The sequence below is a fragment of the Grampus griseus genome (assembly GCF_964374135.1).
Source record: "Grampus griseus genome assembly, chromosome: 21".
Lineage (NCBI taxonomy): Eukaryota > Metazoa > Chordata > Mammalia > Artiodactyla > Delphinidae > Grampus > Grampus griseus.
Genome location: NC_139015.1, coordinates 11,933,963 through 11,950,125, shown reverse-complemented (window position 1 = coordinate 11,950,125; position 16,163 = coordinate 11,933,963). Strand labels below are relative to the sequence as shown.

The 16,163-nt window shown below is 48.7% G+C and overlaps 1 protein-coding gene across 1 annotated transcript in view; it reads right to left on the bottom strand.

Moving 5' to 3' along the window:
• Positions 1–16,163, bottom strand: part of WWC2 (WW and C2 domain containing 2) — a gene marked incomplete at its 5' end in the record, with an annotated part of 166,592 nt that overhangs the window by 27,075 nt on the left and 123,354 nt on the right. The window contains 5 exons of the mRNA XM_082680484.1: positions 239–368; positions 3,575–4,197; positions 5,270–5,359; positions 11,145–11,387; positions 15,286–15,359. Coding sequence (XP_082536610.1) covers positions 239–368; positions 3,575–4,197; positions 5,270–5,359; positions 11,145–11,387; positions 15,286–15,359 — 1,160 coding nt within the window. The remainder of the gene's footprint in view (positions 1–238; positions 369–3,574; positions 4,198–5,269; positions 5,360–11,144; positions 11,388–15,285; positions 15,360–16,163) is intronic.

The following is a 16,163-nucleotide window of genomic DNA, read 5'->3' as shown; positions in this document are numbered from 1 at the left end:
CAACGCTCTCATTAAAAACGAGTTTACGTCTCTAAGAGGCTCGGCTGCCTTTGAGCATATCGGCCTGTTCCTCATTTCCCTGCTGATGGGATGTTCTGGTATCCCTGGAATTTTCAGCCTGCCACTTCTTTAATGCCTACAGCCCTTTCCCCTGCAGAGAGTGGAATAAGGGCAGCGCGCTCGCGGTCTGTCACCCCGCGCCCGGCTGCGCGGAGAGGGCACCACGCTGGGTCCTTACTGTTTCACGAAAGCTTCGTAGACCCCGCTGTCCCCGGCCACGGACTCATCCGAGACCGCAGCCGACACGCAAGTGGTTTTCTCCCCAAGCAAGTGGATTCCTCTTCTTTTTGGTAATGATTTTTCCATATCTAGGGAGGGGAGAGTGACAGCACTAATTAGAAAAAGTTAAGTACAAAATGCACACATGGTTTGGTTCTGAGAAATCCAAAACGAACTTTCGACCTGAGAATCAAGGATGCTACTATTCAAATCAACAGAAGTGAAGGATTCCAGGCACTGCGACTTATAAGGTTCCTGGGATGCCAGTTAGTTGAGAAAGAATCGGCTGTTCCTCTGTCCTGGATATTTTAAGGGAAGGGATCAATTGCACACTTTCTCCCGGGCCCCTTGCCTCCCCCTTCTCGGTACGCGCTGCAGAGAACACAGTCGCGGGTAAGAAGCTGTCTGCCTCCCTCAAGTACTGGAGACGTTTCTATGAGAGAGCTTCTAGCGCTCAATGGAGAGAAAGGTTTCCGCCTCTTTTGCTCGCCCCTTCTCTCCAGCCTCCCTCTCCTGAGCTGCTGCTCTAATAGAAATTAAAGAGAGAGTCTTTGACTTACAGAATTCCTCACTGGCTAATACCATTAAAAACTTTGTGCTACTGAATCTTCACCAACCACCACTTAACTTTTGATCTCTGACTCATATTCATACCCCGGCAACCTGCAGAGAGCAGGGAGCCTCGTTTAAAGCTGTGTGTCTGTGTAATAAGCTGCAAGCCCATGGCGTTCTTTCATTCCCAGGCAGGCGATCGGGATCAATATTGTTATGCATTTCGTCCCCCTTCTGAGTCACGACTTTACATCTTGTGAAGATGTTTAAATTTTAAGGCTTCAGATTACAGGATTGATTGCTGCATTTTCCCTTTTATTTCTGGCCGTGGGAATGCTTTTTCCCCGATGATGAAGTGTCTTCTCTCCGCCCACCCCTCTTTGTGAGGGGTGAAGGTGATGACGTGATTTATTGATTACCCCCAGGAATAACCACAGCAGTCTGAAACTGACTTTGACAATGACAGAGACTGACTGAGGAAGGACTTCGGAGTTATTCCAACTTGATTTCTGCCATCCAGCAGGGACTGGTGCTGGACAGTCAGATGTATATAAAAGGAACTCAACTTTAGCTGAACAAGAGTCTAGAGCACTGACAGGTGACCAGTGTCACTATCACGAGCCACCTGCCCCCATGCCAGGGTCAGACATCGCCCCCACGGACCGAGTGTCGCTGACCTGACCTGGAGAGAATTAGTCCTTAGGGTTAAATACATGCTTTCGGTTGTTTTCACATGTGAAACTGAATATTACTTGCAAACAAAGCTCTTGGATATATTTTCCCCTAGTGTGACTTTTTAACAGCAGTTTTCTAACTAACGTGCATTTAAAAAGTTAAACGTTGTTTCATAGACACTCTGGAGATACCCTTCTGCAGGCACAGACCCCTCAGACAGACACGGGAGCAGATCAAGGGTAGGGAGCGAGGCGTTGGACACTGCGGGAAGCGCAGGGACGTCGGTGCCTCAGGACGGCCAGGCGGGGCAGACCCCGGGAGGTCCTCTCCCTCATCTCGTGCTTCACCAGCACGCAGCCTCATTTACTGGCCCCTCCAAACTGACTGAATGTGGACAGGTGGTCACTAGGGAACACTCCAAGTACATGAAGAGCAAAAACAGCTTTGAAATGCTCAAGAACTGTAAGATCCTTCAGGTCCAAAGCACAGAAGAGTGGCATAAAACCACTCCACTTTCTTCCTTCTTTCTCCCTTGCTCTGTCCTCCTTTCGTGAATGTCGGTGGTTTGTGACAGGAACTGGGTTTAGCAGAGTTTTTGTATTCCTTAGTGTCATACAGTTAACATTAGTTACTGTGAGCTGAGTGCCGAGAACCAGGCACGGCTGGGTGCTTCCCAGGCATTATGAGAGCGCTAACCCTTCCAGCACCCCACAAGGTAGATACTGCCTCGTGCCCGCTTTGCAGATGAGGAACAACAAGCCCGAGAGGCCGGGTGACGTGCTCGCCGGAGCACGGCCGGCCTACGGGGCCACTGCGACGCGAGGGCAGTCCGGACTGGCTTCAGGGGCAGCACGCACCGGGCCACGCGCGAGGCCCCAAGGCAGGTTTCTGCGTTGCTGGAGCCATTAGGTAAGCGGCGCTCCTGTGCTATTTTCTTTGCGGTTATTATTCCAACAACACATCACTTGTTGGCACCTGCCAGGCGGGCAGCACACAAACCACACAGCATCTCCTACGCTGTCTCTGCCCCAGGCCACTGGCAGGCGGTGGCTCAGTCCTCAGTGTTTGAAACCACACACACGAGATGGATCCCCCTACCTCTCTAAACATCTGAAATGGCCAATCGATTAACACCTAGAATTCCTAGGACCAAAAGGACAAAATAAATATGCTTACGGAAACAGCAGGAAAATCCTTCGAAAGAGCCTGTGTTCTCCTGCGCTGTGGACGCGCAGGGGCCTGTGTGGCTCTGAGCAGGCCTCCTGGGACCAGCACTGGACTTTGTTTCTCATTTGGTTTGGGGCCGGCTCCTCGGAGCCCAACTGCGATCACCTGCCAAACAAGGTACCACCCCGTTCTCCTTACAACCACATCTAGTATAGTAAAACCTTCTGCCTTGCAACGGCAAACAATTAAAAATATTAAACTCTCCCTCTGTTTGGGTCTCTGTGAGCACAGGTGCAGCAGTAAGGACTCAGGCCACTGCGCTCTCTTGGGCTGCAACTAGTACCGTGGCCACAAGAGGGCAGGGTGACACCACGCATGGGAACCGGCTTTCTGCCCAGTAACTTTCCGCAGAGAGGGAGAGTCCGGCATGAAGCAAAACTCATCGTTATTTATATAGAATTCCCACAGCAACCTAAACATTGAACCTCGGTACTAATTAGCTGGTATGCTAATTGCCTTGGTTTTCATCTGTTTTAGGCCAAGTTTGAAAAGAAGGTCCTCTTCCCTTTCTTGCTATTTCAGAACCAGAACCTATTTGCAAGCACGAAGTATGTTCACAAAATGTGTTCCCGGGCAGATGCCATACACAGTGGGGTTCTATACGACAGAGTGGATGCTCGATGATTAAATCTATCAAATACGGAAGGGGATTTGCGTTTGATCAAGAAAAAATGTGCAGGTTTATTAATAAACATTCTTTCCCAAATGAAGCCAAAATGAGAAAAGAGCAGCAGAAAGAGAAGGGGGACATATACCCTTTGTTTCCGTGGAAAAAGTAATCTCCGGTCACTCTCCGTGAAACGGTCAAGAGGGATGCGCGAGAGCAAGGGTCTCCGTTTACCTGCAGGCCCTTCATGCGGCAGCGCCCTGGCGCGTTCGGTGAGGTCCTTATCTTCTGAGAGAGACGGGGGCGCTCCTCCCGGGTCAGAGTCCAGCAACGGCTGATCTTCTCCGAGGCCAATGTCTGCAAAGTGGCTGCTCAATTCACAGTCCTCAAGGTCAGCAGAGAAGTGATGGAGAGGGACGACGTCGTGGGGAGACAGGGGGAACGTGCCTTCTGAGACCAAGGGAGAGCCCGGCGGGGACAGGGAGGAAAGGGAGGACCGGGAGGACAGGGACGCCACGGACGTGGGGGCCTCGGGCAGGGCGGGGGCGCGGCCCGGGGCCGCGGCCGCTGCCACACAGGGACCGCTCCGGCCAGGCTGGCTGGGGGACTTGGCCACTTCGTGTTCGTGGATGGTGGTGATGGGTCCGGAAGGAATGTAGCCACCTTTCTCCTGCAGGAGGAAGTCCAGTTTATACTGATAATCCGGGTCCAGCTGCTCGCCCTGACTGGTGTAGTAGAGCTCGCTGGAGCTGAGGGAGTTGAGGGACCCTCTGCTGGACGTGTTCAGAGACCCCCGGCTGGAGGCCAGCGAGCCCAGGCTGCTCCCGGAAGACATGGACAGCGTGCTGGCGGAGAGGCTGGGAGGGGAAAGCACAGCTGTAAAAACCGGGATGATGTGGAGAACCCTGCCGGCTCCTTTGGGCCGAGAGGAAAGAAACCCCGTGACACCAAAGAGCAGAGTCAACGACCGGGGTAAGAGAACTTGCTGTCACCCCACACATTTCCAAGTGTATTCGTGAATGCTTCCAACCTGACTCTCTGAAGACTCTTTAAGCAGCAATCCTGCTCATTAAAAATCATCCCCCTTGTGCAAAAGTTACAAAGATTTTAAAAAGCGATCAAATACCTACTGATAAATCTACCTGCATAAATATCCAGAAGCAACTATGCAATTAAAAAATACAGAAGTTGGGCTTCCCTAGTGGCGCAGTGGTTGAGAGTCCGCCTGCCGATGCAGGGACATGGGTTCATGCCCCGGTCCGGGAAGATCCCACATGCAGCGGAGCGGCTGGGCCCGTGAGCCATGGCCACTGAGCCTGCGTGTCCGGAGCCTGTGCTCCGCAACGGGAGAGGCCACAGCAGTGAGAGGTCCGTGTACCGCAAAAAAAAAAGCACCATGGCAGACTCAGAAAAAATACAGAAGTGGGAGGGAGGTGTAATGAACCCAACAGCATGAAGGGTTAATGCAGTGACTCTACTTTTAAAGAATCCAACTTTTTATTTTGAGAAAGGAAGAGGCCAGCTTCTAAAGACAAAGGCCCCTGGGCTCACTGCCTTCCTCCTCTTTCTATGTATATTTCAGGATGTATATTTTCAGGCAAATCTCCCCCACCTTCCCTTTTTAAAAGAAGGGATGACGTGGAGAAATGTGTCATTTTCCTAAGTATGTCCTGATAGTTGAAATACATCTTCTTCCCAACACATTTCAAACATGTTCCAAAAAGGACCTTGGGGTTCATGAAACAAAAATAAACCAAACCCAAATCCCTGCATCTTTAAATGTGGTCATCCGAGTTTTAACTGTATTAGTATAACAATTTTCCTACTTTTAAGTCATTGAAAATATAGAGAAAAGTAATCAAAGATGAACTACAACATGCCTGGATGCAGTCAACAAAAATGTTCCCCTCGAGAAGCAAACAGGCTTACTTTTTAAGTTGTGAATGCAAATATGTAGTTAATTTAGTAGTTTCTTCAAGTTTCTGTAGCAGCTCTTTCCTTCGCTCTTCCAATTTCAATCTAGACAAGAAAAAGAAATGAATTTATTTTCACAGAACTATGACCAAGCAGGAAAAGAAAGATTCTGAAAGAAAAGAAAGATGCTTATTATTTTCCCCTTGTGAGATCCAAATGAACTCGACACAGAGAAAACAGAGCCACCTGCCAGAAGGAAAGTGGGCAGAGCCGTCCACGGCCACTGGGCGAAGGACTGCACCAAATGGCCGGCATTACTGAGAACTTGTAAAATGTTGGTAGTCTAAGGTTTTCTTAAATGGGTAGGAACACCTCACGCTCTTACAAGTTAGGGGAAGACAGTGGGGAGGAAAAGAACAACGAAAAAACCGAACAAAGATTAAAGAGCCTTCTGCAGGCTTGAGACTTGAGCTTCCGTTACTAAAACACTTGACTGCAGTAACGGGCAATTAGAAAAGATCATCTGAGTACTGAACTTGGTAAGGGCTGTTCCAAAATCATAGTTAGTGATACAAATTCCAATCTTATTTTGATGAGAATGTTGGCGATGAAGAAACAAATTAGTCCACATTGCCAGTGTGAGCTAATTTGGGCTTAACTGTTTAAGCAAGAAAAAGACATAAAAGTGATTTCCTTTCTCCCATGGACGGCACCTCTCATCACCTGTACTGGATTTTCATGAAATTTCATCCACATTCAGCTGAACAAGTTTTTATGAGGATTTTTTAGAAAAAAAAATCTGAGTATTATGGAATTGTGTACTTGAGTAAGCCATTTTTAAATATATCAAGTATACTGTCTGTGTCAGGAGTTTTAGACGTCATTGAAATGAGCAGAATGGGACCCAGAAAACCACCACGTTTTTTTTTAATCTGCTAAATATAAACAAAAACTCAACCAGGAAAAAATATTAATTCAAAGTAGATTAACTGAAATAGAAGGTACATAAAGGTCCAGAGAAAGTCCCCGAATCTACTAAAACCCATGTCTCCTGATACAGGAGCAATACTTTTTTTTTTTTTTTTTGCGGTACGCGGGCCTCTCACTGTTGTGGCCTCTCCCGTTTCAGAGCACAGGCTCCGGACGCGCAGGCTCAGCGGCCATGGCTCACGGGCCTAGCCGCTCCGCGGCATGTGGGATCTTCCCAGACCGGGGCACGAACCCGTGGTCCCCTGCATCGGCAGGCGGACTCTTAACCACTGCGCCACCAGGGAAGCCCGGAGCAATACTTTTGAAGTAAGTTTTAAAACCAAGTCCCACACACACAAATGAAGGCTTTTCTGGTATGGTAAGGAGGCTTCAGGGCAACACAGTGTGTTTCATGCTGAAATTTAAATCCAAATCTTTCCCATTCTGGTCAGTCACATGTGATGGTCCCCCCAGGCCCTCCTCTGGCAATGGCTCAGGTGCTGCCCTTCCAGACCTTTCCCGGTTGCCTTGAACTGAGGCCTGGCCTGTGTTCCCCAGTTGAACCCTAGGCTCCCAGAGGGCAGGCTCGGGCTCTTTCTCCCTCCTCTACCCAGGCTGCCTGGAGAGCCCGGCGCCCCTCCCCGGTCCCCTCCCTGCAGGTGTCTAGATCACGTCATTGGAAGAAGCTTAAAGAAGGCCCTGGGGAGGTCTAGTGAATGTCAAAAAGTAGGAGGCTTCCCTGGTAGCGCAGTGGTTGAGAATCTGCCTGCCAATGCAGGGACACGGGTTCGGGCCCTGGTCTGGGAAGATCCCACATGCCGCGGAGCAACTAGGCCCGTGAGCCACAACTACTGAGCCTGCGTGTCTGGAGCCTGTGCTCCGCAACAAGAGAGGCCGCGACAGTGAGAGGCCCGCGCACCGCGATGAAGAGTGGCCCCCGCTCGTCGCAACTGGAGAAAGCCCTCGCACAGAAACGAAGACCCAGAATCTCACCTAAGGCCACCCCTGAAATAATGAGAAACCCACAATGTAAGTGGAAAACAGGATAATTTGAGGGAAACAGCAAGTGCTTTTCTGACAGGCGTGTGGGTACCGAGAAGAAACGGAGGGGGTCTGGGGTCGGTGAAGCACCGTTTGCTCTGCGATGAAACTAAGTCTGACACAGCGAATGTCAAGTTCCCAGAGGTGTCTCCCTGAAACCCTGCCGGCAACCCTGTGGCTGTCCTCTGTCAAGCACTGCACCTTCTGTCTCTGATGGAATCAGAGCCTCTCCCAGTGGGAGCTGGTTCCTGGTATCCTTCCTGGGAAATGACCTCCCCCACTTCCTCTGGACCAGGGACTAGAAGAAACTGCTGAGATGTCAGCCCCCTCAGGAGGGTGCGCCCCTGTCTCTCCTCACCCTTCTCCAACCCCCATCCTGCTACTCCTCCTGGGTGAGAAAGACCTCTTCAACCTGACCCCGAAAGACCCCTCCCACGGTCCCGCTGTTCCACACCCCTGCCCAGCTGCCCTGGACAAGACAAGGGGGCCCTTGCACCCTCCACCTCTGCCCTCGGTGCCCTGAGGGGGAAAGCTCCATGTCATCTACAGAAGTAAGAAGTTCCTTTTCCATTAAAAAATATATGACACTCATACCCCCCGTCCACTTGCTATAAGAACTTTTTCAGAATCAGTGGCAAAAACATTCATATGATTAAGAAACAAGACACCCTGGCAAGATGCAAGGCAAAACCCCTAAGATTTGTGAAAAAGGAAGGAGCAATGTTAAGATCTTATCAGCCACAGAAAAGCACAGAGTTTAAGGAATTTCAATAACTGTAAGGAAAGAATAGAAGGATGTGTAACAAGTCTTTTTTTCATTTGAGAGCAATTTCTCGTTCCCGATGCGCTTTATGACCACTAGGGGGCGAGCTCCGTCTCCGCGGGCAGTCCCGCGAGTAGGCGACACTGAGGACGGGGCTGGTGGGCACAGCTGGGGGACTCTGGGAGCTCACACAGCGGCTGAAAATTCATGTGAGTTTAGCTCCTTCAGAGACCAAAATTCAGCAATGACTCAGAATCTCGCCTGAGGCCACCCCTGAAATAACGAAAAACCCACAATGTAAGTGGGAAACAGGATAATTTGGGGGAAGCAGCAAGTGCTTGTCTGACAGGCGTGTAGGTACCGAGAAGAAACGGAGGGGGTCTGGGGTCGGTGAAGCACCGTTTGCTCTGAGATGAAACGAAGTCTGACACAGTGAATGTCAAGTTCCCAGAGGTGTCTCCCTCGACCTCCTGCTGGAGCACCGAGGAAATACACTGCCTGCAGAGGGCTTCTCGGGCCTTCTGACTGGGGGGATGATCCCGTTTCAGCTCAAGAGCAACGACAAGCACAGCAGGAACATACACAGGCAGTGGGAAGCAACGATGAGGTTGGTGAAGGGTAGGAAACGGGGAGAGCATATGGGGAGTAAAGTGAAACCACCACCACCACCAAAGCCCAAAGCCACACCGTGCTGTGCCCACTGGGAAACGAAGGACTCCGGGTGCACTTCGCAGGGGTTCTGCTCTCTTGCACAGGGAATGCTGGGCCGTTTTGCAGCCAAGGAGAGCAGTGAGAAAACTGCAAGGCGCTCCAGCAAGGAAGTGTGAGTCCCTCAGCCTCACCCTGGTTTATCACGGGCTCTGCCCTCACCCTGCTTTATCACGGGGCTCTGCCCTCACCCTGCTTTATCACGGGGCTCTGCTTTTGGCCGTGGACAGCACAGAGGAAGCTGGTGTCCATTTTCTGTAATGCTAAATGACTTGACTCAGACAGCCAACATATCACAAATATGAAACATACACATTTCCCTTCCTGCTAAGATCTCAATTGTGGGACGTGGGCCCATGCGCGGTCGTGAGTCAGAGGGCCATCCAAACCCGTGGATGGCCCCCATTACTCCCTGTGCAACTCAAACCCCACGGCTGGATCTCATAGATAGAGAATTATTTTGTATAAATATTTTATAGCTCCTCTTCCGGATGAGATCAAGCCTACTGTTTCTGCTGGAATTTTGACAGTTATTATGTGTGTGCAAACAAAAGTATAAAAGCCAAAGTCTAGGCACTTAAACTATATTTTTAACGTTACTTCATTAGTCATTTTTGAAGCTCCAGTCCTAATGAAAAAGACCAACAAGGGACTCCCCTGGCAGTCCGGTGGTTAGGACTCCACACTCCCAGTGCAGGGAGCACGGGTTCTATCCCTGGTCGGGGAGCTAAGATCCCGCATGCCACATGGCCCGGCCAAAAAAAGAAAAAAAAGACAAGACATCATGCCTGTAAAAGCTGATTCAAACAAAGAAACACACGCCTGTTTTCTTTCTCTCCCAGAAAAAATGTAAAGTCCACTGGTAGGGCCCTTCCCGGATTCAGATACTGCAGAGTAGGACAGCTGAGATGTCAGATGTCCGTACGTTACACAGGTATAATTATATGACATTTATTAAGGGTGACATAACACAAAAGATCACTGGTGTTTTATCTACGAGCCACACAAAGCGAACCATTTCATCATATTTGCTGATGATTATCAAACGTTTATCCTCGGAATTTAAGAAACACAGACACAGACACTCACATACAACATCGAGGTAACTCAGGAAAACAACTGAATTCTGCCTTCTCGCCCTTTCTTTTTGTTCCTTGTGGTCTTGGTCGGATGGCTCCCTACCTGGCCAGCCTTGCTGACACCTTCTAGAGATGTCAGAGCGGGAGGGGAGGAGAAGCAGGGGCAGGTGGGTGATGAGAATTATTTAAGATGGTGAAAGGATGGCATCTGTAGGGGGTTCCCCCTTTGATACTTTTTCACGCTCCCTAAAGCTGTGATGCTGTAGCTATGCGTTATCTCCAGCAGCATTTTAACTCACACGGTTAAACAAGTGCTCATGCTAATACCTCACCAGGAATGTCAGAGGTTCTTCCCTCCCCCGTCTCCTCCACCACCACACTTTTCAAATGTTTTGATATTATGTTGACACACAACCTTAAACATTTATAGAAGACAAGGAATTAGAAGGCAAGAAGGCAAGAAGTTAAAAAAAAAAAGTGACTGGATTATGGGTGGGTATTTTAAACTTATTCCCAGGTCACTTGAAGTTACGCAAATGTGAATCTCTCCCCCTTCATTCTGCTCCTTACTTGTTGGCCTAAAAGATGGATGCGCAGTGGTTCTAAAGGGCCACATGGTCTATGGCTGAAACAGGTAAACAGGTGTCTGACCATTAGTCAGCAAGGCCTGGACACAGGGCTGCTGTGCAGGTGTCCTCACGGCAAACACACACAGGGGTTCCCTGCTTAAGAGTCCAGCTGATCTGCCTACAGAACTGGAGTTTTTAGATTAAGTGATCAATTTACACCTTCCCACAGAAAGATGAGAAAATTGCTTAAAGCATTTTCCTTTATATTTTCTCCTGCTTCAGAGGAGGGTTTCAATTGACAAACAAAATCCAAGTGAACATTTTGTGACCTGTTGAGATATCAAAGGGAGCAAGTTGTCTTTTCCTTGTGAAATGAAAAGCAATAAACTTTTGCATTCTTGTGAGTAATAAAGCCAGAATAGGAAGCTTCAGCCGCTCTAACAGTCCAGATAATCTCTCTTATCAGAGTGCAATAGTTTACAGCCACTGTTATCAGCCTCGGTCAGCGATGGACTGCATTCCTGGTTTTCTGTCAACATTCCTTAGTTATTCAACATCTGTCTCAGGCATTTTCATGTCCCCCAAAGCGTAGAGGAACCATGGGGACTAAGCAGGGTGTGCTTTACTGCTCTACAGGAAGAATTCCTCAGTCCACTAAGGGCTGAGGCCTCTGAGATTTCCGCAGACCAGGGAGAACGGCCTGGAGGCCCAGCTGAGCCCCCCACGGGTTAGCCACCTGGGGCCCGGGGAGGGGAACGCACCTCTCGGCCAGAGCTCGGCTGGGCGCCCCCCGGACTGACAGCAGCTCCTTCTCCAGCCGCTGCCTCTCGGCACCCAGGCTCTCCAGCTCGTCCGGGGTGCGCTTCTCTGGGGTGACGAACTGAAGCTCTTTCAGAAGTTCTTCTTTCTCGTTAATCAGCATCAGCTTCTCCTTCTCAATGTCCAGCGCCCCAGGCCAGGCCTCACTGTCCAGTTTTGACAGTTCGATTTTCAAGTTGGCCATACTAAAACAAAATAAGACAGAATGAAATAACAGCTGTGCACGTAGTCAGAAGCCCCAAGGAAGGGAAAACACGAGGCGGGCTACGGTCGGGACTAACCCCCCAGGGACGGGCGTGATGGCTGGTGTGAGGCTCCGGTCCGGTCCGGTCCCGGGGCAGCGGCGGTCCCGGGGCAGTGGCAGCGGATGCTACACTTACTTCTTATCTGCCTCATCCATCCTCCCCACCTTTAACATCTGAGTAAGCACACCTACCTACCGGAAAAAGGATGAAGGTCAAAGTACACAGAAGCTTAAAAAGCAGAGGGCCGTGGGCGGTCAGCCCTGACGTGTGCCTGCCTGTGTGAGGTGGCGGGAGGAACACCCGAGAGCTTCCTTTAAAGAATCTCTGGTAGGGCTTCCCTGGTGGCGCAGTGGTTGGGAGTCCGCCTGCCAATGAAGGGGACACGGGTTCGTGCCCCGGTCCGGGAAGATCCCACATGCCGCGGAGCGGCTGGGCCCATGAGCCATGGCCGCTGAGCCTGCGGGTCTGGAGCCTGTGCTCCGCAACGGGAGGGGCCACAGCGGTGAGAGGCCCGCGTACCGCAAAAAAAAAAAAAAAAAAAAAAAAAGAATCTCTGGTAAATGATGCCGGAAGTGCATTATTCTAGATCTCGTTCCTCTGCGTAAAGACGCTGTCCCCAATCAGGGAAGGAAGAGGGGAGAAAAGAGGGCAGGGGCTAGGCCACGCAGTACCACAGCCAAGTCCATCCCTCAAGGCTACGGCATCGCCAAGGAAAAGGGGGCGGGGCTCGGCTTCCCCCACCCACATTCTTCAGCTGTGCACCATGAACTCGCTTCCCGCTCGGGGTCTGCATGGAGTCTACAGCATACATGGGGCGCTCACTGGGCTGGCCCTGTACACACGGCACTGACCTGGCTCTCCTCTGAACACACTTATCAGCAGCACCCAGGGCCCACTGGAGTGACAACAGGTGCTGAAGCGACGGGCCCGGGAGGGGCGGGAGGAGGAAAACGCAGCAAAGGGAACCTTCACCGGTTTCATAATTTTGCTGACCCCAGATGTCACTGCTTCTAGAGCTTCGTACTCAATGGTCAAGTTAACTCCTGATTCAATAAGAATGACCACCCGAATCAAGTAACTTGCTCTGTGGCGCTGTGAGGACGATCGGGATTGTTCACAAGGGAAATGGCACTTGGCTGTTTTGACCATAAGCACAAGATCAAGGTAAACTATGAACACAACTGATGTTGGCACGAAGAATCCATGTTCCTATTAAAAAATGTTGCATGATTACTCTGCGTATTGTTACAGCGCACACTAGAAAAATGAAAAACAGAGAAGGGGGGACGTTTTCCTCCCCTTTCTGATGTAAAAAGCTGTTGAAGAGAAGAAAAAGTTGAACAAGAAACGTTGTCAGGGGACCTCCCTGGTGGTGCAGTGGTTAAGAATCCGCCTGCCAATGCAGGGGACGTGGGTTCGAGCCCTGGTCCGGGAAGATCCCACATGCCGCAGAGCAGCTAAGCCCGTGCGCCACAACTACCGAGCCTGCACTCTAGAGCCCGCGCACCACAACTACTGAGCCCACGTGCCACAACTACTGAAGCCCGTGCACCTAGAGGCCGTGCTCCGCAACGAGAAGCCACCGCAATGAGAAGCCCGCGCACCGCAACAAAGAGTAGCCCCCGCTCGCTGCAACTAGAGAAGGCATGCGTGCAGCAAGGAAGACCCAACACAGCCATAAATAAATAAATAAATAAACCAAAGCGAAACAAAAAATGTTGTCAGGACAAAAAGGGAAGTAGTTCCACATTCTTCTGCCTGAAGTTCCTTGTATGAGTTAAAAATAAAATTGCCATCTTAAACTGCACTGCATATATAATGTCCTTCGGATGTTCCCCCATCGTCTGCACTTATGACAGATGTAACATCAGCTACTCGTCAGCTTTAACCACAAAACCATAAACAACTGTCCCAACGTACTGGAAAATTAAGCAAGACATTATTAGCTTCATTAAGCACGTAAAACAAAAGCTGGAGGAGAAAACAGGTTTCAGGAGAACACAACCCGCGTCTTACTCAGAATTGAGGAAGAAAAAGCGTTTTCAACGTATGCATAAACGCTTGAGACTTACCTTCTCGTCAGAATCGCTAGTAACTTTAAAATAAAACCCCAAATGGTAATAGAACAGCAATGCAACCAAATGGGAAAGAACTAATGTCTTAAGTTTTGATGTGACTGAATTAACCGATTGAACTGACAGCAACGATGCAGTGAAGGAAAGAACAGCATCTATTACTTGTGGGATCAGGCATTAGGCAGGTCTTGAATTTTATTTGGAAATAGCTTTCTGGGCAAGAAAACATGAAAGTTTCCGGGGCCACCTAGGAGGAGAAGTGCTGTGTAAGCTCCACATGGAGCCAAAGTAAAGCAGAAGCTCAAGCTGGCCCAAGGGAAGTCGCGTCAAACCCCAAGGGCCCCGGGGCATGAGGCCTGGTCCCCAAGATTAACTCTGAGTTATGGCCATTCTCCTTCAGAAAACCAGACACCAGAACACCAGATCCTGGCTTTGTTTACGTCAGAACCTAGGAGTTCTGGCAGCTCAGGAACTGGCGTGCTTATAGCCAGAGGGCCCCAAACAGGCTTCCACATCACTGGGCCACAAAAGCACAGAGCAATTCTCAGTCCTTACTGAGGGCAAAGCATCAGCCTGGCATGTGAGAAGCAGACAATACAGTAAACAAAATGTTTCCTACCCTCAAGCCATTTATAATCTACCTGGGAAATTTTATAGGCATTAAAATTAGCCGAGTGCAATGTTGCTCAGAGAGACTAAGTGACCTGCTCAAGCTCACGTGGTTAATGATTTATGGAACAAAGCTTCGGGTTCTTTCAGTAAATCAAAGAACCAAGTAATATTAATATTAGTAACAGAGGCTACCCAGAGGCAAATATTATATTTAGGCAGATCAAATAGAGCCTCTGTTAAAGCCAGACAACCTCTAAGAACTCTGGCCAGTGACTTTTAAATTCTCATCGTCACCAATAATAATGGATGTATTCCAGTATCCATCTTACGGGCTTCCTTGTGGTGGGAAGCCACGATGCTCCAGTATGTTCTCAGCCGAACTGTTCACGTTCATGATAATGCAGGTTTGTCACCCAATGCCTTCCTAAATAATAAAACAGCAGCGTTTTTACACTCTTAAAAGGAAAATAATGAAATGTATCAGTATGACCCTCTCTCTCAGAACAAATTCAGTTCCTACATTATGATAACCAGCTGAGTCTGTCACCGAGGCAAGGACAGAGGAGTCTCCCAGGCCTTCCCCAGCAGAGTCACAAGGTAAGAAAAAGTTATCGAGGCAGGGCTGAAGAAGAATTGAGAGGGTCAAGGAGGGAAACACTCCCTGAAGCGAGTGACACAGCAGACAGCTCAGCATCCTCCAGGACGTCAGCAGGGGCTCCTCCCTTCAAGCCAAGGAAGATGCTTGAAGCTCTTTACCTTCAGACTCCTCAGCTGCTACCAAGCCCCGCACCTGAGCCACGGTATCACATTTCTATCTGAGAAACCAACCTCCACACTTTGAATTGTGAGTAAGGAAGTACCCTACAAGCTCAAAGCTTCTTTCTTCCAGAATGAAGGGGGAAGTTTCATTCCCGCCCTTCTCATTAATTCTCCTTGTTCTTCAGCTTTCAGGGGAGGGGACCCCGTAACCCTTATATTCTAAGATCTGAAGGGTGACCTGGGTAAGAACGGTGGCGAGCGCCCAGCAGACGTCCCTACGTGAGTAAAGATGAATTCTGGAAAAGGAAACCCGGGTGAGCCAGCTGACTACCCACTGACCGCTACCCACTGACCGCTACCCACTGACCGCTACCCAGCTCCCCTGCTGTTACCTTCTTTTGGCTTCTTCATACTGGAGGCTCAGCCTGACCTTTTCAGCCAGATTTGATCTACTTCTCACTCCGATCTAGTAAAAAACAAAAGGGAAAAAGTCAATTAACTCTGCAAATGAATGAAGTAAACTGCTTTTGTTTCTAGGAAGTGCAAGTAATTGCAAAGCTAAAGAAGATGGGAACACCAGTTTGAAAAGGCATTTACTTTATAGTCTCAGTAGGGACAAAACATTTCTTTTTAATACAAGCTTGTCTGTTTTTCAAAGACTTTAACGTCCTTTTCTCCACACATTAAATTCAAGATAAAAAATATCAGGTAAATGTTTCTGGTATCTAAGAGTTTATGAAGGGTGTACAGGTCAATAAAATTTATGAACTGGAACTAATTTCCTTGTCTCTATGAGCCAAAATTTCCATCATCTAACTTTCAAATGCATAAACATAAAATAAATTACTTCAAAAATTAAATTTTTCAAACAGGTAAGCCCTACTGTTGATCTCTACCTGTTATACTTTCATAGCACAGAATTCAAAGAAGCATAGAGAACACAAAAATAACTGGAACTTATTGAAAAGTAAATATCTACTAATGGTGTCCCAAAAGGTAGAATACAAACTGGTAATAATATTCAAGCCACATTAAGTATTTTCAAATGCCAGGTATAAACCACCAATCAAATGTTTTAATATAATCAAGTTCAGATTTATAAAAACAAATTTTGTGGTTAGTTTTTAAAGGCATATATTTGTTTCTCATTAGCCTTAATGTTTATTTGGAAGGACCTTAATGTCTAAGACTCTAAACTTAATAGGAAAAACTCAAATTTTCATGTGTCTCTTGCCTTTCAATAGAGTCTCTGAATAAATACAGTATGAGA